We start from the raw sequence: 27,128 nt of genomic DNA, 5'->3' as shown, positions 1-27,128 counted from the left end.
CTTTTCCTAATTTAAATAGGTTTCAATTTACACTACTTAATCCTATTAATCAATTACTAATATTACGTTCCTTAAAATGGAATGTTTTGTGAGCCGCAGTCAAACCAAGGAATCGAGTCGCAGTTTGCGACCACGGCACTAGACCTACCCCCCCCCCCTTTTTTTTTTTTTTTTTTGCTTTGGCTCGACACGGTAGGGGGAATATCTTCATACATTGTTTCCACGTATAATAAACCTCAAAATATTCGCATTTATTACATTTAAATATTCTTTTCTTTCAGCTTCCATTTTTTTCATCGAAGTTTCCTTTAGTATTATTCTGTTAAAATAATAATAATTATTATTTGAGATTAGTTTGGCTTCTTTTTGTGTGTGTGTGTCAAAGCAAACCTGGCTAAACTACGGTGAGCGTCAAAGACTAGATCTGTTTTTAAAAACAGGGAGGAGGGGGTCAAATATGTGGGTTGGGTTAAAAGTGGAATCCAGCTAAAAACAAAATATCCGGTCCCAGTTATTGAGTCATTGGCTGGACTGAAGCCGACTGGGTAGATCTCTAGATCTAGATCTATGTACTTTAAATATAATTAGAAGTCTACTAATGTAAAACTTATAAATTAATTAAATTAATATCTCTAAAACTCTAATCTAGATCTAGTTTTAATACATAAAAAAGATGGCAGGAATACACGAAGGTCCCGAGTTCGGGATTGGTGATTTCGTACTGCTTCGTGAACTTTCTCTTGATGCTTTTATGGAAAATTTAAAACTCAGGTAAGTCAAACTAAAATATACAGTAACAGTAATAAAGGTTAAATTTAATTTAACATGCTAATCTGGAATTCTAGATCTAGCATTCTAGGACTAGTCTAGTCAGTATTTTGTGTAGGCTCAGTGTAGCTATACTGGCTATCCTATGCCTATAGTATAGTAGACTTATTTAAATTAAATTTTAAGTATTTAAAATAAAACAACTTTTCAAAATCTAAGAATGAACACATTTGAATGTGAATGTAAACTCATACATAAAACTAAAACTGTAAATATTATATAGATCTAATTAGATATATTATATATATATTATTAGTCAGACTAGTGTAAACCAATCATGTCAGTCGGCAATGAATGTTAATAAGTTAATATAATAAAATATTTATTTTACCATCTATACTGTTTATAGTGATAATCTTTAAAATAAAAAAAAAATTAATATTAGTCTAAATCAAGATCTTTGATCATCTAAGTATCAATTCAATAATGACAATAAACTACAATAATATAGATGTTTATAAAGTCACAAAAGTAAAGTTATTAAATTTCATTATCAACACTGTTGTCAACAGTAAACATGCACACGTACACACACACACGATTATTTAGATTCTAGTGGATTGTAAAAAAAAATAAAAAAAATGAAAAAACCAGTTCTCTCCCTCTTTTACACACACATACTTATAAAAATATGTAAATACAATGATCTTCCTCTTTTACACACACATACTTATAAAAATATGTAAATACAATGATCTTTACATCTATAGACTTAAATAGATTTCTATATGATTAGTATATATGTCACACATACATGTAAAATGCATAGAACCCAAATAAATTACCGGTAATAACAATACTCGAAAACCTTTTCCGATGGTTTCACCTGCCGAGTACTCCACAGCCTGCCACAGGAGTAAAACAGATGTCTTCTTTCATCACTCCTATTCCTTCTAGAATTGGAATGGGTCACAAAAGAAACTTAAAAACTCTAATTCTGGGAAAGGAATTCAATGGACTTTCACACAAGTGTAAATCAAATGCTGGACAATTATTTTATTCATATAAAATGCGTGCATTATTGAAAAAAGGTTTATATAGCGACATTAATTGAAATTTTTGCATGAGGACAAAGTATGCTACATTTTAGAGGGTCATCATTTAATCATAATAATGATAATAAATTTGGTATATTACAAAGCTGAATGAATTTTCTAGATGTATGGTTTGAATATCTTTTAGTACAGGCACCTAATTTTTTTCTTGTTATTCAAAAATTTCCAATTTTAGTTCTGTAAAACCTGAACAGGAAATGGTTGCTGATGTCAGACATGTTTTAATAGCCAAATTGGGGGATAGTGAGAGTAACTACACTTAACCATAATTTACTAATAAAAAAACGTAATAAATCTTACCATATTTACTGTGATGTGATGGCATCTGTTGATAGGATTGTGGGGAGAAAGGGGTGCAATTCCTGTTTAGAGGGGAAATCCCTCTCCATGAGACTATGTTCCCCTTTCAGACTTTGTGGTCTATAGAGCAGATGATGTAAAAGTCATCTGTTTCTGTGGCCTACGATTTACGAGGGTGTCATGTGGCCAGCACAATGACCAACCGCCTTTACTTTTCCCCAACACCCAACAAATGTCAAGTACCCATTAGAGCTGCCCAGCTTGGTGGACTCAAAAGGGAATTAATATCCAGAAATAATAAATGCCAGGATTCGAACACACGTTTGTCATCGAAGGTGTTTGATAGCAGAGTTTCTCCTATAGTATAAATACAATTTTACAGTGTTAACATGACAACCTCGTTGATTTTTGGCTATAGAAATAAATTATAAACCACTAGGTTGCTAGGAAAAAGTACAACTTACTTTTTCTTATTCTTTTAACAGGTTTGAAAAAAGTAAAATTTACACATACATTGGTGAGGTGGTGGTTTCAGTAAATCCTTACAAACAGTTGGATATCTACAATAGCAGTTATGTGCAAGAGTATAAAGACAGAGAGATCTATGAAAGGCCGCCCCACATTTTTGCTCTTGCTGACAATGCCCATAAAACAATGAAACGCCAATCAAGAGACACTTGCATTGTGATATCAGGTAAATTTGGATGCCATGTTTTGTTATTCCTGGTCAAGTTCTCATTAAGACCTCAAGCTCACTAATAATGTAACTATGTTGATATGTCATGATATGTTGATATAGCCAGCCTTTTCAACAGCGTGTTATCTAGAATTACTAAAAATTAATACAAACCCCTGCATAATTAACACTTTTATTCTGCATATCTTGACATAAATGTAGTGTAACAATAAATGCACATTTTGTTCAATATTTTGGAGTTGACAAGTTTTAAACCTGAAATAAACGCATAGGTTTGAAACACTTAATTCTCAGAGCTCAACTTTTCAACTGATAAAATGCACGACAAAAGAACTAAACTTTCTTCAATATTTTTAAATTCTACCATTCTCAGTGGTGTATAGCATCTATCTGTAGTGTTTGGAATTTATCTGTAGTGTTTGGCGTTTATCTATAATACTTTGGAGTCTATATATCTGTATATATATATATATATATATATATCTATACATAGTGTTTGCAATTAGGATTTTTTTTTTCATCCAAAATTCAGTAGTATATATATTAAAGTTTCTTTGTTTGACCAGTAACAAATGCAGCAGATTGTTATTAACTGTTTTATGTCCAACAACATTTATGAATCAAATATTTAAGTTTATAAATAAGTTCGTGTACTAAGTCTAAATCTTGCTGCAGCCACCAGCATTTGAATCCAAGACCCATGGATTAGCATTTGGTGGCCTAACCATTTTTCACTCTTTTGTTACTAGATCTAATACTTTGTCTTTTGTTTATAATAACCAGTTAAAATTGAATTGACTGTATTGCACAATTTCCCAGAGAGTCTGCCTCAGTGTTATGAAGCATGAGTAGATGGTTTTATTTTCAAAACAACCAACAAGAGTAGGCTAATATATTTATATAAACTATATAATAGTAGAAAAATATATTTGTGCCTAAGTCAACATTTTTATAGAAGGAATTTTTACTGGTGTGTTAGTTGTTAGGAAGTTCCTTGTTGTTTGATGTACAGGTTTACAAGCCCACTATCTTGTTTAGTAAACCCAGCCCTTCAAAATGAGTCCTAGGTTCAACAGTAAGTTAAGTATAGCACACACTAGGAAGTGGTTGCTGAAATTAAAAGATAGTTGTTTTTATTGAATTTCCTGAAATTTAGCAGTATATATATATATTTCAAGACTTGACCTACTTTAAAAGAATTTTTCTTTCAGTTTTAGTTCAACTGGCTAGAAGTTAAAATCTAGTGTGTGGATATATTTTATAGCCCTGTGGGTTTCTTTACTCTCTTGTGCAATGTACACTTGATTGTCAAGGAGTATACAAGGTCTGACTGTGGGATAATGTTTGTGTACATGTGTGTGTTTGTGTGGTGAGGCCAAGTGAGATGTCCTTTGTTTTGACTTGCCTTTGTTGTGTTGCACTGAAGACTACCTCATGGCATAGATTTAAAGTGTTTGCTGCTCCCTTTACATACCCTATCTATTGTTGTCTCCCAATGAATTGTGTGTATTTAAAGAAACTATCATAAATAAATTGTTGTTGTTTTTTAACTGTAGTAAATGGCTTTGGATAACTAAGTGTACAATTATTGAAGATTCGGGGTAAAATACTATGCTCCAAGTCATGGGCGTAGCCAGGGGGGGGGGTTGGGGTTCAACCCCCCCCCCCCTCCCCTGAAATGAATTCCCAAAAAGGGGGGGGGGGTGGGAGTCGGAATTTAGTGACTGATTTTTTTGCTTTGATTTAGTTTATTTTAGGTGAGTTTTTAATACTAAACCATCACTTGCCCCAGCACAACCAAAGGGGTTTTGAGTTTAAAACCCCCTACCAGGGGGGTTCGAGTTTAAAAACCCCTACCAGGGGGGTTTGAGTTTAAAACCCCTACCAGGGGGGTTCGAGTTTAAAAACCCCTACCAGGGGTTTTGAGTTTTAAGGAAGATTTTGATTTTAAAACCCCGTCTAAAATTTACGATAAACCCCCTCTTCAATATAAAAAAGCTAATTACGCACTCAAAATGTTATGAGCGTAGCTAAATGGGTTTTGACTCAGATTTGAGTTTAAACCCCACTTTAGCGGGGTTTGAAGGTAAAAAATACCTCTTTAATAATAAAAACAAAGCAAATTATACACTCAACTAGTTATGAGTGTAGTCAAAGGGGTTTTGAGTTTAAACTCCCCTCCAGTGGAGTTTGAAGCTAAAAAGTACCTCTTCAATATAAATAAAAGCAAATTACTCACTCTAAAATCTATGAGCGTAGCCAAAGGGGTTTTGAGTTTAAACCCCCCACCAGGGGGGTTTGAGGATAAAGAATACATATTCAGTGTAAGAAAAAAAGCAAATTACGCACTCAAAATGCTACGAGCGTTTCCAAAAGGGGTTTTGAGTTTAAACCCCCATTCAGAGGGGTTTGATGCTAAAAATACCTCTTCAATATAAAAAAAAAGCAATTACACACTAAAATTATTTGAGCGTAGCCAATCCAATCGGGGGTTTTGAGTTTAAACCCCTCTTCTACAGATAGCTTTTTTTAAAAGTTTAAAACCCCTCCAGATGGTTTTGAGTTTAAGATCCCCCTACAGAGCATTTTGAGTTGGAAAAACCCCAACAGATGATTTTGACGATAAAACTTCTCTTTTCGATATAAAATCTAAAGCAAACTACAGTCACTTAATTCCAAGAGCGTATTCAAGAGAGGTTACACATTTTTACCAGTGGCAGGGTTGCATTAATAAACTGCAGTGAATAGTCATCTGCTGAAATTGAAAAACACTAAATGTGGCTCAACAAAGATGGCTAAGACAGATTTTAGGAGTCAGTTATAGAGATAGGGTCTAAATTAAGGAAATCCTATGCTGAACTGGGAGTCGACCCCTTAGTAAGATTGTGAGAGAGCGACGCATGAGGTTTGCGGGACATGTTCTCCGACAAATAAGAAGAGTTGCAATGATATCCTAGTACAACTTGACGCCACTCATTCATGGAGGTCCTCATGGAGGTGGGAAGAGGCTTCAGACAATACCAGTGACAGATTTTTATGGAAACAGCTTGATGTCAAATGCTCCGAACGGCGCGGGAGGGTCTAAGTCAGTAAGAATAGCACATTAGGTTTTTGAAATAGAACTTTTTAATAGCAGGAAAATGCACTGTAGATACCTCAGAATATGCATTTTGTTGGTTTTCAATATCAGAAATAATGCTTGGCGGCGGGGCTTAGCCCAGCGCTGGGGGAGCTCCTAACGCTCCCCCAGACCCCCTTGCTAGAAATGGCGGGGAATCTACAATTTTTCCACTAACTCCAGGAAGAACCTATTCTAGGGCACAATAAACGTCTTCCGAAAGAATGAAGGGTAGAATGTAATAAAGTTTATGTACACACACACACACACTTAAATATATATATATATTTTTTTCGCGGGGTGGGGGGGGGGAAGATCCCCCTAAACCCCCCCCCCCCCGAAAAAAAATCCTGGCTACGCCCATGCTCCAAGTTATTACAGCTAAAACTCGTATCACAGTCACATATATATGTGTGTGTGAATGAGTGGTCTAACGTATTCTTGTATGGTTTTGTTTCTTGTATATATTTGATGTGCAGTTATGTCCTGTTTCGCTGATGTGAATGTCACGCCACCGTTTCAATATTACTTCTCGATAATTCAGTAAACTCATTGGTTAATAAACACATGACTAATGACACCAATGGCTGGCTGGTCATTCCGTTTGTTAACTGACATCACTTGAGTCTTCATGTGTCCCATGACTCATGGTCACTGTTTCTTTCATTAGTTACATCTACACACAATTAACTGTGGCATCCAGTGCATTTCTGAGTTGGCACAATTGGTATATCCTTGTTTCCCCTGGTTATCTCATTTGTCTCCCCTGTCAGCCCAACACTTTCGTTTCATCGGTCTGAGGGTACCATTGCTTTGCTTGAGTTGTACAACTGAGTTGCAATCATTGTCAAACTCTATTGTCCGTTCTGTTCTTTTGTTAGCTTTTAAAGCAATGGTATACGATCATGTATAGACACTGAAAACAGTTTTCATTTTTTTTTTTTTGTCGTCTTCAATTAACACACAAATGTCTTCGAGACCTAGCAGATGTGTCACGCGATAGTTCGTCTGTTTCTTTGAAGCCAACGATAATGTCGTAGAACTCTCGTCGACGCTGTCTCGTTCTTCACTTCCTCCCCTGTTGCTTCGCATTGGCTCTTGACTTCCCACGAATTGTCGTTTTTGACCACGTTACTATTCTATGCGAAGGTTAGAGTATGGATCATCTCAAAGAAATGAGATGAATGTTTGGGCACTAACTGAACGATGTCGTCCAGACAGCAGTTTTCCCCAGCCCCCCCCCCCCTTTCTCCACGCAGCTGATGTGCGTCCAAAGAATCGGCAAGTGACGATACAGTTTGGGATCCTCGGCGTCACGTGCTCGATGTAGCACTGTGTACTGCAAGCTGCCGAAGGGTCGCTGACTCCTGACTTTTCCTCAGGGTTGATTCCCGCCTTTCCCATGTTTGGGTATAGCTGCAAGGCAGCAGAGGTTGGATTCAGTTTTTCCTTCTCCTAGGTGTATAGTCAGCCAAGGCTAACGAACCTTCCTGACCGAGGCTTACTGGTTAGGCGCCAGTTACTCGACTTTGCCCCTTCTTCTACTCAGCTGTTCCCCCCTCTACACGCAGCTGATGTATTCAAAGGGACAGCAATTGCCGATACAGTTAGAGGTAAGTGCTAATTCTACCAAGATGTAGTACTGTGAGGCAAATTGTCTAAGGGTCGCCATTTTCATTTTTTTTTTTTGCCCTCAGGGTTGGCTACCGTAGCATTTTTGGCATAACTGCAAGGAAGTAGAGGTTTGAATTGAGTTTTCCTGTGTAGCCAGCTAAGACTAACAACCACCTCCTGTTCGAAGCTTACTGGTGGAGGCGCCAGTTGCCTTCTCCCCTTCTGAAAACAGTTCCGCCGGACTCAATTTATGAGTTAAACGTGAATGCCGGGAGTTGGACTATTTGAGAGGCATGCCATTAGGAATAGGAATAGTTAGTGGGGTTGCTTATATCCATTACCACCTTGCGGAATCTCACATTACTTACACCGTACTCTAGATTGTGTTTCAAAAGTTTGGAATATACATTATCTCCCCTTTGATTGGTGTATGCTAGACATTAGTATCAATGTATTATCTATGATCTTATCCTACTTAGTAATCAGCTCTGTCTGCATTGACCCAACCAACAATAAGTCGGGGGGGGGTGTTAAGTAAGATTATATAACCTTGCTGTAATCTATTATGCTTTTATTTGCGATGGTGTCAGAATTTCTTGGCGTGATGATTTACAATCTAAGTAAATTTACTTTATAACAGTCTTGCCACGCCTCTTCCCTCCTTCTGTGTGTCATCAAAACATTTTTTTGTCCTTATTAGAACGTTTCCCATGATCAAGTATATTTGTGTATCAGAAAAACAAATCGTTTGACGACCATATTAGGCGAGGCAGCCTGTGAGTCAGCCCTGACGCTTAATGTACAAATCATCTAGTCAGTGTTCTGTTAGAACTGATTTACTATTTTTTGTTTTCATTGAGTCCTTCATTTAGTTTGTGAGTCTCTAATTAAAAGTCAATAAATCTGCGTGTTGTGGTGAAGACGTGTCAACATGACACAAAGTCAGCTGGGAATCCTGGGAGATTAACGATTGTTACTTTTACAAGCCATCGGTGTAAACACCGGCAGCTGTTCCTGTGGCTCTCAATCCTCATTCAGCAACCCAAATTGCCCACTCTTCTCTGACTTTTGCAAACCTTCTTGTTTTCAAGTTTGGTTCTGTACGCCGGCCAAGATGATAACTACTGGTGGCTTTGAGTAACGGCAGACGCTATTGTGTTAATAGACTGAAGACCAGCCCAGATATTTAGAAACAGTTTGAGAGACTTTGAAGCCGATGAAAAACTTTGAAGTTTATGTCAAGTTCTGAAAAAAGTCAGCACTTGTATACTATGACTATTAGAAACTATGAAGTACAAACTATCAGCAGACACAACTCCACTGTCTTTACGTGGGGGCGAAAGTGTTGCCGATAGGATCGTATTGGGTTAAGCATGATGCCACGGAGCAATATTAATACTTTTATTATGATTACGACATTGTTAATATTCATATGTTAAAATGAACCGATTGTTATCATGTAGGTATGGTTCAGTGAGCCTGGCTAAACGGGCGTTATTGATCTATTGTTATTGATATTTGGTAAATTCCCAATCTCTCATTCAAGGCCTCTGGAAGAAGCTTTGGCTACTGCGCACAATAAAATAAAAGTAAAGTTCCCCTTTCAGACCTTTCGATCTATAGGGCAGATGGTGTAAAGGTTAACGAGAGTGTCACGTGGCCAACAGCTTTTACTTTCCCCAACTCATGTCAGGTACCCTTTCAAGTTGGGTGGACTCAAGACGCTCCCAAAGATCCCGAAATTAAAAATCACAGGATTCGAACCCGCACAGTGCAACACTAGTAATAAATAAAACTAGAAACTGCCTCGTTTAAAAAAAATGTTTGATTATTTACATAGGAAATGCATTTTTTCTTTTTTTAATCAGTTCAGTTTTACAAGAGAAAACACATGGTTTAGTTCTATATCAATAGTTTTATGATACGTATTCACTAAGCTAAATGTCTTTGAATATACCATTCATAGGAAATAGTTTTAAAATGTTTTGGTTTAAAAAAAAAACACATTACATTTAAAAAAAAAAAAGATTCGCTTTCAGAAGATAAAAAGTAGCAGTTGCACCTAAACTTTGAGTAATCTGTAAAATATCATGAATTGGAGTTTCAATACATTTTCTAGTTTTTGGGACCTGTACGTGACAGATGGGCGGACGGACAGACACAAAACTAACAGATGTTTTTCCGCTTTCGGGGGCCGCTAAAAATACATGAAAAATCAATTGAACAAAAAAAAAACAACAACAACAACAATTCGTTGATCAAGTTAATTGAACATGTACTAATTGTTTTGTTTTGTTTCGTCCCAGTGGGTCACTACTATAAAGTGCAGCCTGTTTAGAAACTGTAAGATTTATTCAGTACTCATGAGTTCAATAGTTCACTGGGTGTCGAGAAAAAATAAATAAACGAAGTATAAACATAGGGTTTGGGATTAAAACACAGGAGAAACACTCCCTGAACATCGTTGTTTTTTTTTTCTGTGACGACAAACTTTTTCTATTCAGTTATTTGATAGTTGTTGTGTATTAGACATTAGTTGCAGTGTAGCATATGTCTATACTGGAGAATGTTGGACCAGACAGAACAGAAAAATCGAAGCTTTTACTGAAGAATTAGTTAAAGCCACATTTGGCCATTTCACTAGCCGTCTATGTGTCGAGAGGGACATAGTTTATTGCTTGAAACATAAGATGCCCCACTTAAAACTGAACAGTTGTAGAGCTAAGGTTTTAGTGTTGATCGATTACGTATTTCCAGTATATGCAAGAGTTGAAAGATTAGCTTATTGTTTGGGGTCAGATGTCTACTACTTCACGCCTACTGTCATAGAGATAGCATATTGGTGCGTTCTTTATCCGCTTTTGTCGTATGAGAATTCTTCTGTAGGTTCTAGATAGAATTCTTCTGTAGGTTCTAGATATAATTCTTCTGTAGGTTGTAGATATAATTCTTCTGTAGGTTCTAGATATAATTCTTCTGTAGGTTCTAGATATAATTCTTCTGTAGGTTCTAGATATAATTCTTCTGTAGGTTCTAGATATAATTCTTCTGTAGGTTCTAGATATAATTCTTCTGTAGGTTCTAGATATAGAGTAGTTTATGCTATTCGGACACCTATAGGCCCAAATTTGAAAGTTTGACTTTGACAGCGCATTATTTTACAATGGTTTGACATAGAAAAGAAAATGACGTATCAAAATCTTCTTTAGTTAAAGGAGAATAAGGATAACTACTTATATTTGTTCCCCAAACCTATATTTGTTATTATATTTAAGGTCAAAGAGGCCGTGTGTTTTCATTTAAATCGGACACATTTGACCCACATTATTTGATTCCGGACACCATAATTTATTTCGGACAGTCTCTATATTTAGGCATCAATAAACTCAGATTTTAATTCTATATTAACATTAACTAAATTTTAAGATCCCCAGGCATAGCCCCTCACATGAAATCATTACGATGTTTTCAAACTATGCATAAATACGAACACAAAAAATTAAAATATGAACACACTTATTCTACCAAAATTAGGTCACTGGAATAGTGATTTCTGCACCGACTTTTAGACTTATTTTATGTGTGTTGAATGTTTGGGGTTTGCATGATTAGATGTGTGTTGAATGTTTTTTTTTTTTTGTTTATTAATTTAATAAATTTCTAATACAGATGATCTTTTGTAGTATAGTAGGCCCCTATAGGTTACGATAGTCATTCTTGCCTAACTGAATCCTCTATATTCTCTCTATATAAATCTAGATCTATCTAGTAGGTCTAGATCTAAGCATTTAACTTCATTCAATGTACCAAGCTCACTCCAAACATTTGCCCATTTATTCTCTATTGAAAAAAACAACAACAAACGAACAAATATAATATAAGATCATTTTTATTGATGTCCAAAACTGGCTGTCCGAAATAAATTTTGGTAAGAAAATCGTAATTTAATTCGGACACCGTATTAATTTGTTTTTGGTATGGAATTAGAAAACTTGGCTTATGAATCAAATAAATAAGCTCCAAAAACAGAATAAATATTGCCAGGCTCATTAGTATAGACTTAGCCAATCAAAAAATATAGTCTTAACTCTAGGAAGAGGTAAAGTCATCCGGGTAACATAGGAAAAAAACAACAACCTGACTAACAAATTTGAAATTCGTTTTTCTTACATAAAAAGACAGCTAAATGGAAGGAAATTGGGTCAGAATCATTGGAAAATGGACAAGCACATTATACAGCGCGCTAGTTTTATAATACATATTAAAATAATTATTTAATGACCACAAAAAACAGCGAATGTCCGAATTCATGTAATGTCCGAAATAAATAAACTACTATAATTCTTCTAAAACAAAAAAAAAAAAAGGATTTGGGGGGGGGGTATGTCTGTTGTCTGCTTTTCGGTCGATAAAATGCGATGCCTTATTTAGCCCCTAGGGAGAAAAGATTGCCCGAAATGTTGCTAGTTGAAATCTGTACGAGCTTGTTTTTGTGCTTTTCTCGCCCCGCAGTCTTGTTGTGAAAGAATGTAAGGCTCGACACATCCCCGCTCAATAACATGATGGACAAATACAAATATTGATGAAGTGCTGCACACATCACGTGATTCTGCCGGATTGAACCAATCACTAGACAGATCATGCTGACATCGCTCAAACATCAAAAGCACAGACAACCTTCAAAGATAGGCTAAATAGACCACCGTCTTGACATAGACTAACGTCTTGACATAGACCAACTATACTCGGTAGACTATACCAGATAACTAGACAGAGTACTGTGTCAATCTATGAGCATCCACAAACCTGAGAACATTACCTAAGTTTAGTGCAGTGGGTTTGGCTACAGTGTCTAGTAAAAATACCAGCATGAAAATCTCAGTCCACTTGTTCCCCTCCCCCACCATCCTCAACATTCCCTCGCCCCCAACTACCGCAGTCCCAAGTGCAATTAAGAAATCTCGAAGAAGCCATTCTTTTTAATGAGTTTGGTAGCGGATAGTGGGATAGCCACGCCCAAACGTCTGCTAACTCTTACGTCATTACTGTGCTATTTTCGGAAGTCGTTTTTATTTAGCTACAACCCGCGATTTCAAACAATATTCGATTAGATTTCTGTACTGTTTTGTGATACTTTTTACTTGAGCAGGCGGGGCGTGTTAGTGGGTTTTATTTTTTGAAAAAAGTTAACGCGATATTAGATCTCGAATATAGATCTTTATATTCTACATTCCTAATCCCTGTATGAATTGAGCGCGTGTAGAGTTAAAATGTATCTATTTGACCTACATTGTCTAGTCGCTATTGTTTGTCAGTGTCTGATTTCGACACAATGTTGGTTTGTTGTACTCCTGCACATCCCTTTTTTTGCTCAGAATATTATTGTAGAAATAGTACTAAGCGATGGAGACTTAAGTCTTTGAGGGAGGGGAATGTGATGAAAGCCAATGCTGGCAGTCATCTCCCTTATCGTGATCCTCCAGTAGTATTGGCCTGGGACTTGTTTGAATCAATAATAAAGCACATGCTTTGGGGGAACCATAGAAAGTGGGCCATATTTTGACACGACTTGATATTCTCATGTCCAGCCAGGTCAAGGATCTACTTGTAGTTTTTATTTTCCCTCATATAAACAGTAATACCCAACACACACAAACAGAAACACACACACTAGTCCTCCCAAAATTGATAACTTCAACTAGGTTAGCTATTATAATGATACAGTCTGTTAATGTTGATTACAGGATCCAAAATCTCTAGTCAAGGACATAGTTTTCTGGGAAATAGGTGGAGGTTTTTAACAATTGAAATCCCTTTAGTGATGAAACCTTATTTCATTGTGATCCATAGGTTAGGAGGAAGTAGGTAGAAGTAAGAAGGTACACTCTCATAGCTCCTTTCATTTTAGCTCTTTCTTTCTTCTTCTTTCTGTTTGAAAAAAAAAAAAGTTCTAATTGTGTGTACACAGTCTGCCAAGTTTAAAGAAAGTGATTAAAAGGATTATCACATATGCACTCATTAACTGGAACAGAGGTGTAAACACTGGCAATCCCACCTTTAAGGTTTAGATGTTGGGATATTACGTTGGGGCACATGTTTAAAGAATCTAATGGTGCAAATGCAATACTGGTGATTTGTAGTTGATTCCTTATGCCATCAGATGTATAATGTAAAGAAAAAGTTACAAAAAAGTATTAAAAAAAATGATGACATGATTATTGTTACATGCAAACTTTGTGTTGTTCAACTTAAAGCTGAGATTCAATTCACACTTTTACAAAGCTTATGTCAACTCTGTCTGTTTGGTACAAAGTTTGTACTCATGATTTCTCACACACCCAATCTTGGATCAAGCTGAAATTTCTCACAATTATTTATTTTATTGGACAACACCAGAATCAATCTATATAAATAGTTCTCTTCGTGGCTCAACCATGTGGAACACTTGGATGAAAAAGTCATGGAAAGATAACTCTTTTATTTCTGCAATTCAGACTAGAGCTACCACACGTAACTTTCGTGGTGACAGAGAGCGAGGCTCAGAAAAAAAGAGTGGGGGCATACGCTGCACCGCGGGTCAGCTTGTAAAAAAAAAATTAACCAATTATTTAATTAACTCTTGTAATAAATTATTTTGTTTGGTATCTCAAACAATGGAAAGAAATTGTAATTGATTGAAGGGGTGGTATAAGCTGAATTAGTCCCCTTTATATGTCGTCGTCTGAGTCTTAGTGAACACAAACCTGAAAAATAGGTTGAGACTATAGAAACAATAGATAACTAGATAATTATACAATCGCCCATGTTAATGAGCTCTCCACTGGCAGAGTGGTTACCATGTTGGCTTGAGAAGCCTTAGAAGGCTTGAGTTCGAATTCATGTTGTTCCATCTTTTTTATTTTATTTTTATAAATGTTTTTCTATTGTTAGTCTAGATCTATCACAAATTTAATTCCAAACTAATTGATACACTTAATATAAGCTTTTTTTTTTTTTTTTTAAAGTACCGGTATTTTTTTAAAAAATTTTGCTTGTCTAGCCTAGATTCAGTGCTTGCATAGTGAGAATAGGTTCAGTTGAGATACTAAATTATTGTGTTCTACACAACTCTTACCAAATAAAAAAGCCAAAAGCTAGAAAAACTCGTTTCCTTGAAGACATTCATTTTAATGACATAAAAGTTCACTTTTCCAGGCTTAATGTTGTAGAAAACAGTATAATTATGTGATTTCAGAGTGTGGGCATGTTTATGTTCAACTTATGTGAAGAACATTTATTTTTCTCCTTCAGTTTCAACAACCAAATAGTTCTTAGACTAATGTCATTGTCTTAGTTAGGAAGTAATGTTTCATGGCTACACAAAGTCATTAAGATTAAGATTTTAGATTAATTAGAAGTGGGAAATGAAGAGAAGGAAATACTTAAAGGGGAAAATTGTTTAGAACAGTTGTAGCTTGAGTTGAGCTAAGAAGTCTTCTCAAATGTAACCAGTGGACCAGTTTGTTAATGCTCAATTCATGGCTTGTAGCTCCAGACACTGACGAAGGCATTTTCAATTCCTACTGTAGAAATAAAGTTCTTTTAAAATAAAACTAAATAAAACTTTTCTTTATAAATTTACACAGATTCAACTTAAAGATAAATATATATATAGAAACACAAATGAAATGATAATTTTAAGAGGCTATAACTTACTGCAAATACACGTCTTTTCTATCCCAGGACTCTTGTTAGTCTCATCAACATTTTCACACCAGTCTTTTTATTTAACTTGAATTATGACTGACAAAGTCATGGTTTCATCAGAAACTTTGGCTTACACAACCAAAACATCTGCCCATCTTTACTTATGATTACATTACAAACACACACATAGACATAAATATTTCATAGGTTTACTGGGTGTTTACAAATTACAAGAAATACTTGGTCTATGACTGTAGTACACACTATCAATGTATCCAATCAACAGCATACTACTTGTTACATTCACTTGTTACATTCACTTGTTACATTCTCTTGTTACATTCTCTTTCACAATCTCTCGGAATTTATTGAACAAAAAAAATATTGCTTTTAATTTTCATTTTCATTGTTCAGAAATTTTTTATAATTTTTGTTCACTAAATAGTTGAATAATAAAATTGTCAATGATTAATCATGCAAGTAAAAAAATCATTATAAATTTTTATATATATACATATATATATATAATATATATATATATAATAGATTGCACTGATTATAAGTTTGGACTGACTTTTTGATGTCAATATATATTTTATAAGAATGTTTTATTTGCTAATAATATCTAGCATTTTTTTAAATTTATTGTTTGCAGGTGAAAGTGGTTCAGGAAAAACTGAAGCTTCAAAAATTATTATGAGATACATTGCTGCAGTGACCAACATTAGTGGACAGAAAGAAGTGGAAAGGTAAAGTCCTCACTTGTTCCTTCAAGTCAAATATTTTGTTTCTTTTTCTGATGAGATTACTTTTTGTAACTCAATGCCAAAGGGTTAAATTCAATATGTACTAAATGTTCATGCACTATTTGTTTGTCAGAGTCAAGGATGTTTTAATTAAGTCCAACAATATACTAGAAGCTTTTGGCAATGCTAAAACCAACAGAAATGATAATTCAAGTCGTTTTGGAAAATACATGGACATTAACTTTGACTTCAAAGGAGATCCAGTCGGTGGGCACATCAACAACTATCTTCTGGAGAAGGTAAAGTGACCTTAATTATAGATTTATCTAGGTGATTTGAATCAATACATTAGAGAATTTTTTTGATGATAGGAATTTTTTTGAAAGACCTTTTTTTTTTTTATGTATTTGGTCTTTATATGAAAATATTATCTCAACACACTCTTTGAATAAGTATTCTTATTTCAGATAAAGTTAATACAAATGCATTTTACACATAGTTGTTGGTAGTATTTATGACTAAAAAAAAAAATTAACATTTAACTCTATTGACTCTGTCCTTGTTTTCTAGAGTCGTGTCATTTATCAACATAAAGGAGAGAGAAATTTTCACTCCTTTTATCAGGTAATGCTTTTTATTTTACACATCTATACATTTAACAAACTGAAAACATGTTTTTCCATATGTAGCATTTGAAATAGACCTTTTGAGACATTTCTTAGACCTACAATCTCTAAACCATAAAGATGTATCAAATATAATGCACATTTAAGTAAACAGAATATTTTGAAGGGCAAATATAAAATGTTGCCTATAAAAAATTTTTGTAATAGAAAAATAAAAAATTATGTATTTAATTTGTTGCCAGCTACTGAGTGGTGCACAGGATGCCATGCTGAGTGAATACAAGCTGACGAGAGATCCACAGAAGTATCATTTTATTAACCAAGGAGGAGATCCAAAAGTAAACAAATTAAAAAATATTTTTTTGTCAGCCCTGTTTTAGAGAGATTTAACTGACCCATTTTTTAAATTGACCCCAATTTGAATTTCTATACTTTTAGAAAAATATAATTGAAATTATGCACACCATTATTCTGAGATTAATAGTAATACTTAGTTAAACATTTGCTGTGAATACTTTCCTAAAGCTACAGTTCTACAGATAAAGTTGTATTTCAACATATCCAACAGGTTGGTTCTATAAATGATAAGCAAGACTTTCGTGGTGTGATGGATGCTCTCAAAGCTACAGGGTTTACCCCAGATGAGGTTTCTACAACTTGGAAAATTGTTGCAGCCATTTTGCATCTTGTAAGGAACAAGTGACAAATTTAGAAATTTACTTACATGACCACTGAATACATTTCAATCTTACAAACAATACAAAATTTATAAAAAAAAAAGGGATGGGGGGGAAACAATCACTCTTTTTTTTTAATCAATGGTTAATTTTTTTTAATGAGATGCTACTTAGTCTCAACATCAATTGATTACTTTTCAAATAATGAGGGCATGGTGGCTGAGGGGTAAAGCACTTGGCTTCCAAACTGAGAGGTCTTGGGTTTGAATCTCAGTGAAAGCCTGGATGCCCCAGAGTCCAACCTAATTCTAATCAGTACCTGACTTGAGTTGGGAAAAGTAAAGGTGGTAGGTCCTTGTACGCCCTTGTTAACTTGACTTTTACATCTGCAAGGTCTGAAAGGAGTACTGTACTTTTTTTATTTATCTTTCCAAACAATCATGCATTTTACAAATATAAATTACCAAAAAGCTATAAGATAATATCTTTAGTTCTGTTGGACTTTGATGTTTTAAAATATATTTGTAGAGAATTGAGCCAATGTTTACTATGTTACTGTGTGTCTGATATGATTGAAAGAATTGTTATAAATGTTTGTATTTCATTATTGACCTACTTCCCACAGGGAAACATTGAATTTGTTGGAGAAGATGATGCTACCATCAACAACCAAGAGGAGCCATCCATCATTGCCTCACTGTTAGGGGTGACAAAAGATAACTTAGTGAAAACTTTGTTATCCAGGGTTATAGCAGCTGGTGGACAAGTTGTGGATAAGTTGCTCAATGTTCAAGAAGCACAGTATGCCAATAAAGCATTCTCAAAGGTTTGGGTTTTTTTTCAAACTTAATCTAGGTCTAGTTGAACATTGATATTTTATCCAGAAAATCAAATCAGTTTATCCCTCCAGGAGTATGTACAAAGATCCATTGTATTATTATTTTTTTTTTCCTGTTCAGGCATTATATGATCGCTTGTTTACTTGGATAGTTGGACGAATCAATGATGCTATCGATCCCAAAAAGGGTGGAATAGTTGGCAAAAACACAGTTATTGGTGTGCTGGACATTTATGGTTTTGAAATCTTTGATAATAACAGGTAATGTGAAACAAATAATCAGATAGCATTTTAAAAAATATAAATGTAATAGTCACAATCATTTTATCTAACTAACCAATTTTTTTCCCCTAGGTTTTTTGTATTTGTTCTAATGATTAGAATAAATGCTAAAGTAAATCCTATAGATTACATTGTGAATGTTTGTTTTTGATTTCAGTTTTGAGCAGTTTTGTATCAATTATTGCAATGAAAAACTGCAGCAGCTGTTCATTGAGTTAGTTCTGAAACAGGAACAAGAGGAATACATGAAGGAAGGCATAGAATGGCAACATGTTAGTGGTTTGTTCTTCAGATACATAGTTATTTATATACATAGAATGGCAACATGTTAGTGGTTTGTTCTTCAGATACTTAGTTATTTTTACTCAATATTTGTTTAACAATTATATTGTCCAGGGCAACACACTTTATTCAGTAACTATCAAACTTATGGTGTGTAGATTTCACATTTAGACTAGAAGTTGTTAAATGGTTTAGATGACATTAAGACTTGTGAAATGCATTTTTTTTTCACTGATTAAATAGGAAAACATTTTTACACATCTACATGTTGATGATTCTTTTTTATTTCTTATAGTTTAAGAAATTAATTCATTGCTTAATGAAATAAAATACAAACAATATTTATTCTGTTAAATTAAAAAAAAAATTTTTGTTTTGTATGGTCAATGAGTTTATAATTTGAAAGCAATATTTTTATGTCAATTCCAGGTTGACTATTTCAACAACAAAATCATTTGTGACCTTGTAGAGATTCCACATAATGGTATCCTAGCCATTCTGGATGAAGCTTGCCTTAACGTGGGAAAAATTACAGATGAGGTTAGGATCAAGCCACTATTTATAAGTGTACATTTTATTTAAAAAAAAATGATTGTTTTGTTGGAATATTTTTTTTCATTATTATCTCATTTAACTTTGTCTTATATGTTTTTTTTTTTTTTCAGACTTATTTAGAAGCAATGGCTAAAAAATTGAGTAAACATGATCGATTCACTTGCAGACAGGTAATGACTTTATCTGGATGATTGTCAATATAGATCTGTATTTAGCAATATAAAACTTTGTATTCCTTTTAAGATTTAAAAAAAAACTTTTCTAGAAAATAAAATATTGTTTTTTTTATCCAACAATTTTCTTGATTCAGCTTGAACCTGCTGATAAAACTTTAGAACACCACAGAGACTTCCGAATTAAACATTATGCTGGAGATGTCACATACAGTGTGATTGGCTTCATAGATAAAAACAAAGATACTCTGTTTATGGATTTCAAACGTCTTTTATTTAACAGGTGAACTATAGATTTGACATGTAAAATAATAGTTTTGTCTATAACAAAGTGAAATCAACAGTTTTGAAAAAAAAGACTTAATGTTTTTTTCTCCTTTTAGTTCCAACGGAGTGTTGAAATCAATGTGGCCAGAGGGAGCTCAGAGTGTTAATGAGGTAAGCAGGCTTATCAATCTGGGGATGATACCATACATAGATATTACTGGTTTCACATGTCAACTACACATTATTAATATTTTGGTTATTTCAAATGAGAAACGATTTTTTAAAATTGGCCCTTTTGCTAGTCCAGCCCATAATTTGGGTGTAGAAGGGTAAGGCAATAATGAAACTACACAAATATTAATCATTTATTCTCTGTGTTCATTAGCATGAATTCATTTTTTTAATTTTTGAAATATTTTGTACAATGTTGTGGTTGTATTCATTTCAGACAAGTAAAAGGCCAATAACTGCTGGTACTGCTTTTAAAAACTCCATGATAGAATTGGTACAGAATCTTGCTAGTAAGGTAAGACAAGTCATGTAGAAATAGAGGACAGTATTATAGTCCATATTTAACTAATACCATGACATTTTCCAAATACTTTTAATGTTATCTTTTACACATTGTTAGATTCCATATTATGTGCGCTGTATTAAGCCCAATGAGGTCAAATCTCCTTTGTTGTTTGATGATACAAGAACTCGTCATCAAGTCATGTATTTGGGATTGCTGGAAAATGTCAGAGTACGAAGAGCTGGATTCGCCTTCAGGATGGCCTATGACAGATTCCTGAAAAGGTAACAAAACATTTCTGACGTAAATATAAAAAAAAAAAATTTAAATATTATTGCAATAAATATTATTGCATATTATCATTGTAATTTTAGCAAGGGATTCGTAATGTACCGTTTCATGATCTTAATGTCAACATCTTATTCCTATCTTTAATTAATGTTAACAGTCTTTGCAGCATGGTGATGATGTTACCTTCTTATTCTAATTTTTGTGGTGACAATGTTACCTACTTATTCTAATTTGGGGGTGTTAATTTTTCAGATACAAGATGATTTGTACTAAAACATGGCCCAACTACAAAGGTCAGGTAGTTGATGGCGTCAGAGCCTTGATCGATTCTCAGGGATATTCCTCTGATGTCAAGTATGGAAAGTCAAAGATCTTTATTCGTTCACCACAAACTCTTTTTGCATTAGAGAAAGCCAGAACTGCCAAGATTCCAAGTGTAGTTCTGTTTTTACAAAAGGTAAATATAGTATATTTATTCTAGTGAAACTAAGTACTATTTTTTTGTTTAAGATCTATTACAAAAACTACTAGCTTAAAGTTATGTTTGTTTATACTGTCTTTAAGCACACCAGAGGTGCACTGGCCAGAAAGAGAGTGAAAAGATTGAGGGCTGTTTACCTAATCATGCATCACTACAAGAGATACAAGCTGCGCTCTTACGCACTGGCATGTCTGGAGAAGTTTAAAAATGCCAAGAAGATGAAAGATTATGGTTTGAGCGTGCAATGGCCTAAACCTCCAAATACATTAAGGGCAACTGTGGAGATGTTGAAGAAAGCTCATCTTAGGTAATCTGGAGACAAGTCCAATATATTCATGTGTTGTCAGAATAAGAAAAAGTAATATATCTTGAAATATATTTTGCCATTAGAAACATTATGCTAATTGCTGCCTATTCACTATTGTTGATTGATTTATTAATTAAATATTTTTCAGGTGGAGAGCTTTCATGATTCTCAGTAGAATACCTGTTGCTGATCGACCTATGATGAGGCTTAAAGTTATGGCTGGTGATGTTCTTGTTGGCAAGAGAGCCGATTGGGGAGTCAAGCGCAACTGGGAGGGAAATTATTTAGCCTCAGTAAGTTTCATACTAGTTTTATATTTCTAGCACTGCCTTGATCAAAGTCAACTTTTAATTTGAACAGGAATTACATGCAAAATGAAAATACTATTATAGTGTTGCTTAAAAATTTACAGTGATAACTTATGATTGTAACTTAAGTTTTATTTTGTTGTTCTTCTTATATTTGATATTGATGACGTGACATCCTTCATAAATATTATCATCAGATCTAAGGGATTCTGTTATTTTTGTCATATTTTACACTAAGAATCATAATTTTTTCCCTTACAGTGATTTAACAAGTTTCTGTTTTGTAAACTCAATTTGTATTCTGATTTCAGAGTAAAGATAATAGCAACACAGCAGATTTTGTGTCAGCTATAAATACATTAAAAAGTAAAGATCAGTTCAAAACTATTTTGTTTTCATCCTATGTGAAAAAAGTAAGTGTTACTTTAGTAGAGTAGAAAATGTGTTGACATCGGTTAAATAAAGACAGAAAGTTAATTTATCTACATTAATTTAAATATCTAGTTTTATTTATTTTCTTTTAAGTAGACCACATCTTTTAAGACAATGAACGAGTCAGTTCAACATTTTTATTATTATTATTTAAAAAGAGTTGAGAAAATGTTCTTAGTGCATTTGTTGAATGAACCAACAACCATTGCTAGGAGTAGTTTAAGAACCACTGACATTTCTTTCATCAGACCAACAAGTTCAACAAGACAGCTGAGAGAGGTCTAGTCATCACAGACAAGTTTATCTACAAAGTAGATGCCAAGAAAAAATTCAAACCCATGGGCCACGGCCAACTGTTGACTCAAGTTAGTTTCCAAGTTTTCAATCTTTTACAACCCTTTCCTTTAGAAAGGCAATGCTTATAAATGAATAAACTGAATAAAAAAAAACTTGTAATGATTTGGTTTAGTGATACATTTTTTTTTACATTTTTTGTGACTTTATTCTTTTGGATCCGTTGAGGAACAAAAATTTACTCAAAGTAGATAATTTTAAAGTCTTGTGTTTATCCCACTGTTAAGTAAAATATCCCCTGTACATGTTTCCTTAGATCACAGGAGTTAGCCTGACTCCAGGCAAGGATCAGTTGATCATCATACACATGAGTGGTGGCAATGACTTTGTTGTGTGCTTAGAGAATCCAGCCCATGAGGAGAGGGTTGGGGAGTTGGTTGGCATTTTGGTCTCTCACATGCACAAGTAAGTTGTCTTAGATACTTACCTCTTTTTTTGGTCTCTCACATGCACAAGTAAGTTGTCTTAGATACTTACCTTTTTTTTTGGTCTCTCACATGCACAGGTAAGTTGTCTTAGATACTTACCTTTTATTTTGGTCTCTCACATGCACAGGTAAGTTGTCTTAGATATTTACCTCTTTTTTTTGGTCTCTCACATGCACAGGTAAGTTGTCTTAGATACTTACCTTTTATTTTGGTCTCTCACATGCACAAGTAAGTTGTCTTAGATACTTACCTTTTTTTTTGGTCTCTCACATGCACAGGTAAGTTGTCTTAGATACTTACCTTTTATTTTGGTCTCTCACATGCACAGGTAAGTTGTCTTAGATACTTACCTTTTATTTTGGTCTCTCACATGCACAAGTAAGTTATCTTAGATACTTACCTTTTATTTTACTTACTTACATAAGTAAGTTGTCTTAGATACTTGTCATTAGTTTTTTGGTCGGACTTTGGCCTCTTACATGCACTAGTAAGTTGTCTTAGATACGGTACTTGTCATTTTTTGTTTTGGTTGGATTTTGGTATACCTCATAAAACTCTTCCTTACTCTATTTGCTCCATCAGAGTTGTAAGTCATTTAGATTAATAAAGTTTCAATGTTGATACTATATGGTGATACAATTTTAAAAGAAATGTTACAGTTTTCCAGTTTCAAAATGGTGTGTGGAAGGGAGTGAACCTTGTAATTTTTCTCATGTTAAAATTGCACTGATTTTCTATTGCATGTGAGATTGAAAGTATGCCCTTAGTCAGCAAAAATATCTGGCAATTTATATTTCTTCATGACCATATTCTCTTTCTTTGACTCAAGATTGTAATATACTTGATACTGAATGATTGTATTCCTGCAGCATTATGTTAATATGCTCTCTAAAACTTTTACCAAGGATATTTACAATATCAGATGTGAAAAATCTTCACTTAGTAAAAAAAACAATCTAAGTGACTTTTTAAAGAGGGTTTATGATTAGAAGAAAGAAAATTGTTTAACATGATATATGTTTTCATTTTCTTTAGGATCTTAAAAAGTGATTTAAAAGTGAACATAAGTAAAAGTCTTAATTGCATGCTGGGACATAAGCCTAGAACAGTGGTTGTCAAGGAAACAGCTACAAACAATGGCACTGTCTTCAAAAAGGAAGGAGATGGACTAGCACTTTATTGGCCTGCATCATAATTTATTTATTTTTAAATACCATAATACCATACTTGTCGTTTCTCATTTCATGTGCTCCGAGTTTTTTAAACATTGTAAATAAAACATCATTCACAAGGTCACATTCTATAAGTCAGGTTGCAACATTCTTTGAAGAAAAGACCAGTAGATGTTTGGTGATTTGAACTACAAATACATTTGTTGGTCTTGCATATGTTGTTTTACTGGGCCAGCTTTGATTTACAATTATTTTTTAAACTTTTAATTTGCTTGTAACTCTTTAACCCTAACTCATGTAGACTTTATCATTTTATGTGCCTTTTAATTGTTCTCTTTCCTGTATGTGTTTAATTTAATACAGCCATAATTGAAAACTTGTTCACAGTTTTGCTAAGAGAATTGTTTTTGTTACACATGCCTGTGACTTTGTCTACTACATATGCATCTTATGACATTCCCATCTGTTACAGTTTTTGAATGAATCAGTTTGCCTTACTTCTGGTGAAAATGTTCTTTCTCCTCTCTGGTTTACAATGGTATATTTTAGCTTAATAGCATTTCACTGTTTCTGTGATTCTACTTGATTCTGTGATACACAGTTTCTATATAAGCCAAAATAGTTTTCTACTTTGATTGCCTTTTTGTACAAAACACTCAATTTTGTCTTTGTTTTTTTTTTTTTTTTTTTTTTGAAAGCCATGACTAGGAGATAAAATCTGACTAAGTTAATGTGACAATCAGTTTCAAGTCATGGAAATATATTTCATGGATGCTGTCTTAGCTTCTTTCCATTCTTTAAATTGCTTACAATTGGTGTTTAAAACCAGTTTACACTTTGATCAGCAGTGATATCAATATATACAAACTTCAGTTAATTTGTACTTTTGTAAGATCTATTTCTAAACTCTACATTTATCACATATGTGTTCTATTTGTCGTTGTTTATATATACTTATATTTGTTATCAGTGTATATACTGTTGTAGTTGTTCTGGACAAAATAATAACTTTTGTGAATTGAATAACTGGGATGAGCTCACACAGATTTTAAATGGATGGAAATAGACACTTGGAACTGGTTGAAATTGTTTTTATTCTTGAGATTTTTATACTCAAGTTATGGGTTTTTTTTGTTCAGAATATGAATGTGTATTTATTTTTCATCTTGGATTTAGATATAGTTTTGCTGTTTGTTATCCATTGACCATAATCCATAACCTATCTCAATGATAAGTACTTTAGAAAATAAAAGTCCACTAGTCCGTTTTTGTTATAGACATCTAAAGCAGAATTTATATTGAACTCTTTGTATAAAATTAAATAACAACTTTACTTTGTGTTGCATTTTAGATGTTTAAAAATGTAATTAAAAATATTAAAAAATCCCATATATTATGAATTTATTTTTAATATAATGAACACATCTCCAAATAACTAAAACTATGTTATAATTTCATTATGCCTGCTCATTACCAATGTAAAAAAAAAGTCTAGTCTAGTTTTATAAGAATTTGAGGGCCACTTTAGAGGGAATCTCACACATGTATTCACCAAGGGAACATAGTTTGAAATGTACATATATTCGATACAATTCTGAAGCTATTGTACTTTTATTTTTTTATTAATGTATTAAAGTAATTTTTGTTGTAAATGTTAGTTTCATTCTCGCTGTATGTTTCACCACTGACCACCAATGTCTCCATGAGACATTCAGATTGGAATAGAAAAATTTTGTTTTAAAATAACCAGGAAAACCATTGGATTGAATTTACTTTTTACCAAATATTTATGCAGAATTCCAGTAGAGTAGACATATATTGACTGCCAGAGTGCTTAGGGTATCTTCTCCAATCTACTAAGGACATTGAAATGTTTTCTTGTGTTTGTTGTCTTTTGAATCCTTGATGACGTAGAAAGTCTATCTTCTTGTTCTGAATGCAGCAGGCACAAACACAGCTGTGTCCTGGCAGAAAACTAGTTTTGGTTCTATTTTATTAATGAAGCTACTTAAACACTCATGTGGTTTTCTTGTTATCAATATTGTCATTATTTAAAATGTACTTCAATATATTTATACTTTTATGTGTGATTAACAATGAAGGAAAAAAAACAACCTGTCAATGGAAATGATCAGCTTTTTGCTTAAAGTTCTAATCCAATATTTGTGATGAGCTTGAAGAACTTTAGTGTCAGTAAACACCATATGCTTGGAAATGATTTCCTTACGTTGAATTTTGAAATTTATGATGGACTCTCTCTTGTTATAGTCACATGATGACTGTTTTGTCAAAGTAATACATGCCAACTTTTTTTTTTTTAACTAGCCAACAAAATGTTATTTCTTCTATTGGACATTGTTTAACTTATTTTCAATGATTTTATATTATTTAATTTTAAACTATTTTGTATTATTACTGGAAAACCATTATACAATTTTTTATTAGCTTCTCTATTTATTTCTATTGAATGGTGCTTGTAGTCATTTGTTTTGACAAATTGTTTATCTGGTGAGTTAATCTTCAGGAAGTAGTATCTTGTTGCTTTGGTTTGATTATATACCTACTATTTTAATCCTGCCTACCCACTGATTGCTAATTTATTGTTTTTATATCTTAAGATCAGTCTAGTATACCTATTTATTGTCTAGACCACTCTGCAGTGCTAATGTTTGTATGTCCATGTATTGGTGTTTCTAAGATGACAACTATTGTACACATCTTTCCCTGCATATCCTCTTAATGTTTTTGTTTCTCTTGGAACTATTTGAAAGATTCAGTGTACACTTTGGTCTTCAAGAAAGAGAAAGAAAGAGCAAGATCTTTTGTTTGCATGTAAATCTAAATAGTCAGAAACTAATATTTCTTACACATGGATACAGTATATCATTATGTAGTATGTGTTATGCTGAATTGTACTTATAAAATATCTATAATTTGTATTAGTACCTCTTGAGCTAAACCAATACAAAGATTTGTAGTCACTCTGTGATGTTACCTTACACTACAAAAACTTTCTAAAATATTGACATGAAAAAAAACAACAGCAGCTCATTAAAAACAAATGGTATACATCCAAGAAGAGAATTGTATTTTTCTT

General features: G+C 33.6%; 1 protein-coding gene across 1 annotated transcript; it reads left to right on the top strand.

Moving 5' to 3' along the window:
- The first annotated feature begins 461 nt into the window (after nt 1-461).
- On the top strand, nt 462-27,128 carry LOC106057773 (unconventional myosin-Id-like). Its single transcript, XM_013215094.2, has 23 exons — nt 462-771; nt 2,669-2,877; nt 15,954-16,047; nt 16,178-16,343; nt 16,615-16,668; nt 16,913-17,008; nt 17,239-17,358; nt 17,973-18,173; nt 18,307-18,446; nt 18,625-18,739; nt 19,179-19,289; nt 19,415-19,474; nt 19,615-19,760; nt 19,861-19,915; nt 20,193-20,270; nt 20,376-20,542; nt 20,802-21,006; nt 21,114-21,337; nt 21,486-21,630; nt 21,957-22,058; nt 22,326-22,442; nt 22,688-22,836; nt 23,895-27,128. Exons 1-23 carry the CDS (start codon nt 674-676, stop codon nt 24,052-24,054), a joined length of 3,012 nt encoding a protein of 1,003 aa, XP_013070548.1. The 5' UTR covers nt 462-673; the 3' UTR covers nt 24,055-27,128.

This window comes from Biomphalaria glabrata, chromosome 1 (genome assembly GCF_947242115.1).
Source record: "Biomphalaria glabrata chromosome 1, xgBioGlab47.1, whole genome shotgun sequence".
NCBI lineage: Eukaryota > Metazoa > Mollusca > Gastropoda > Planorbidae > Biomphalaria > Biomphalaria glabrata.
This window is presented reverse-complemented; position numbering and strand designations above follow the sequence as displayed.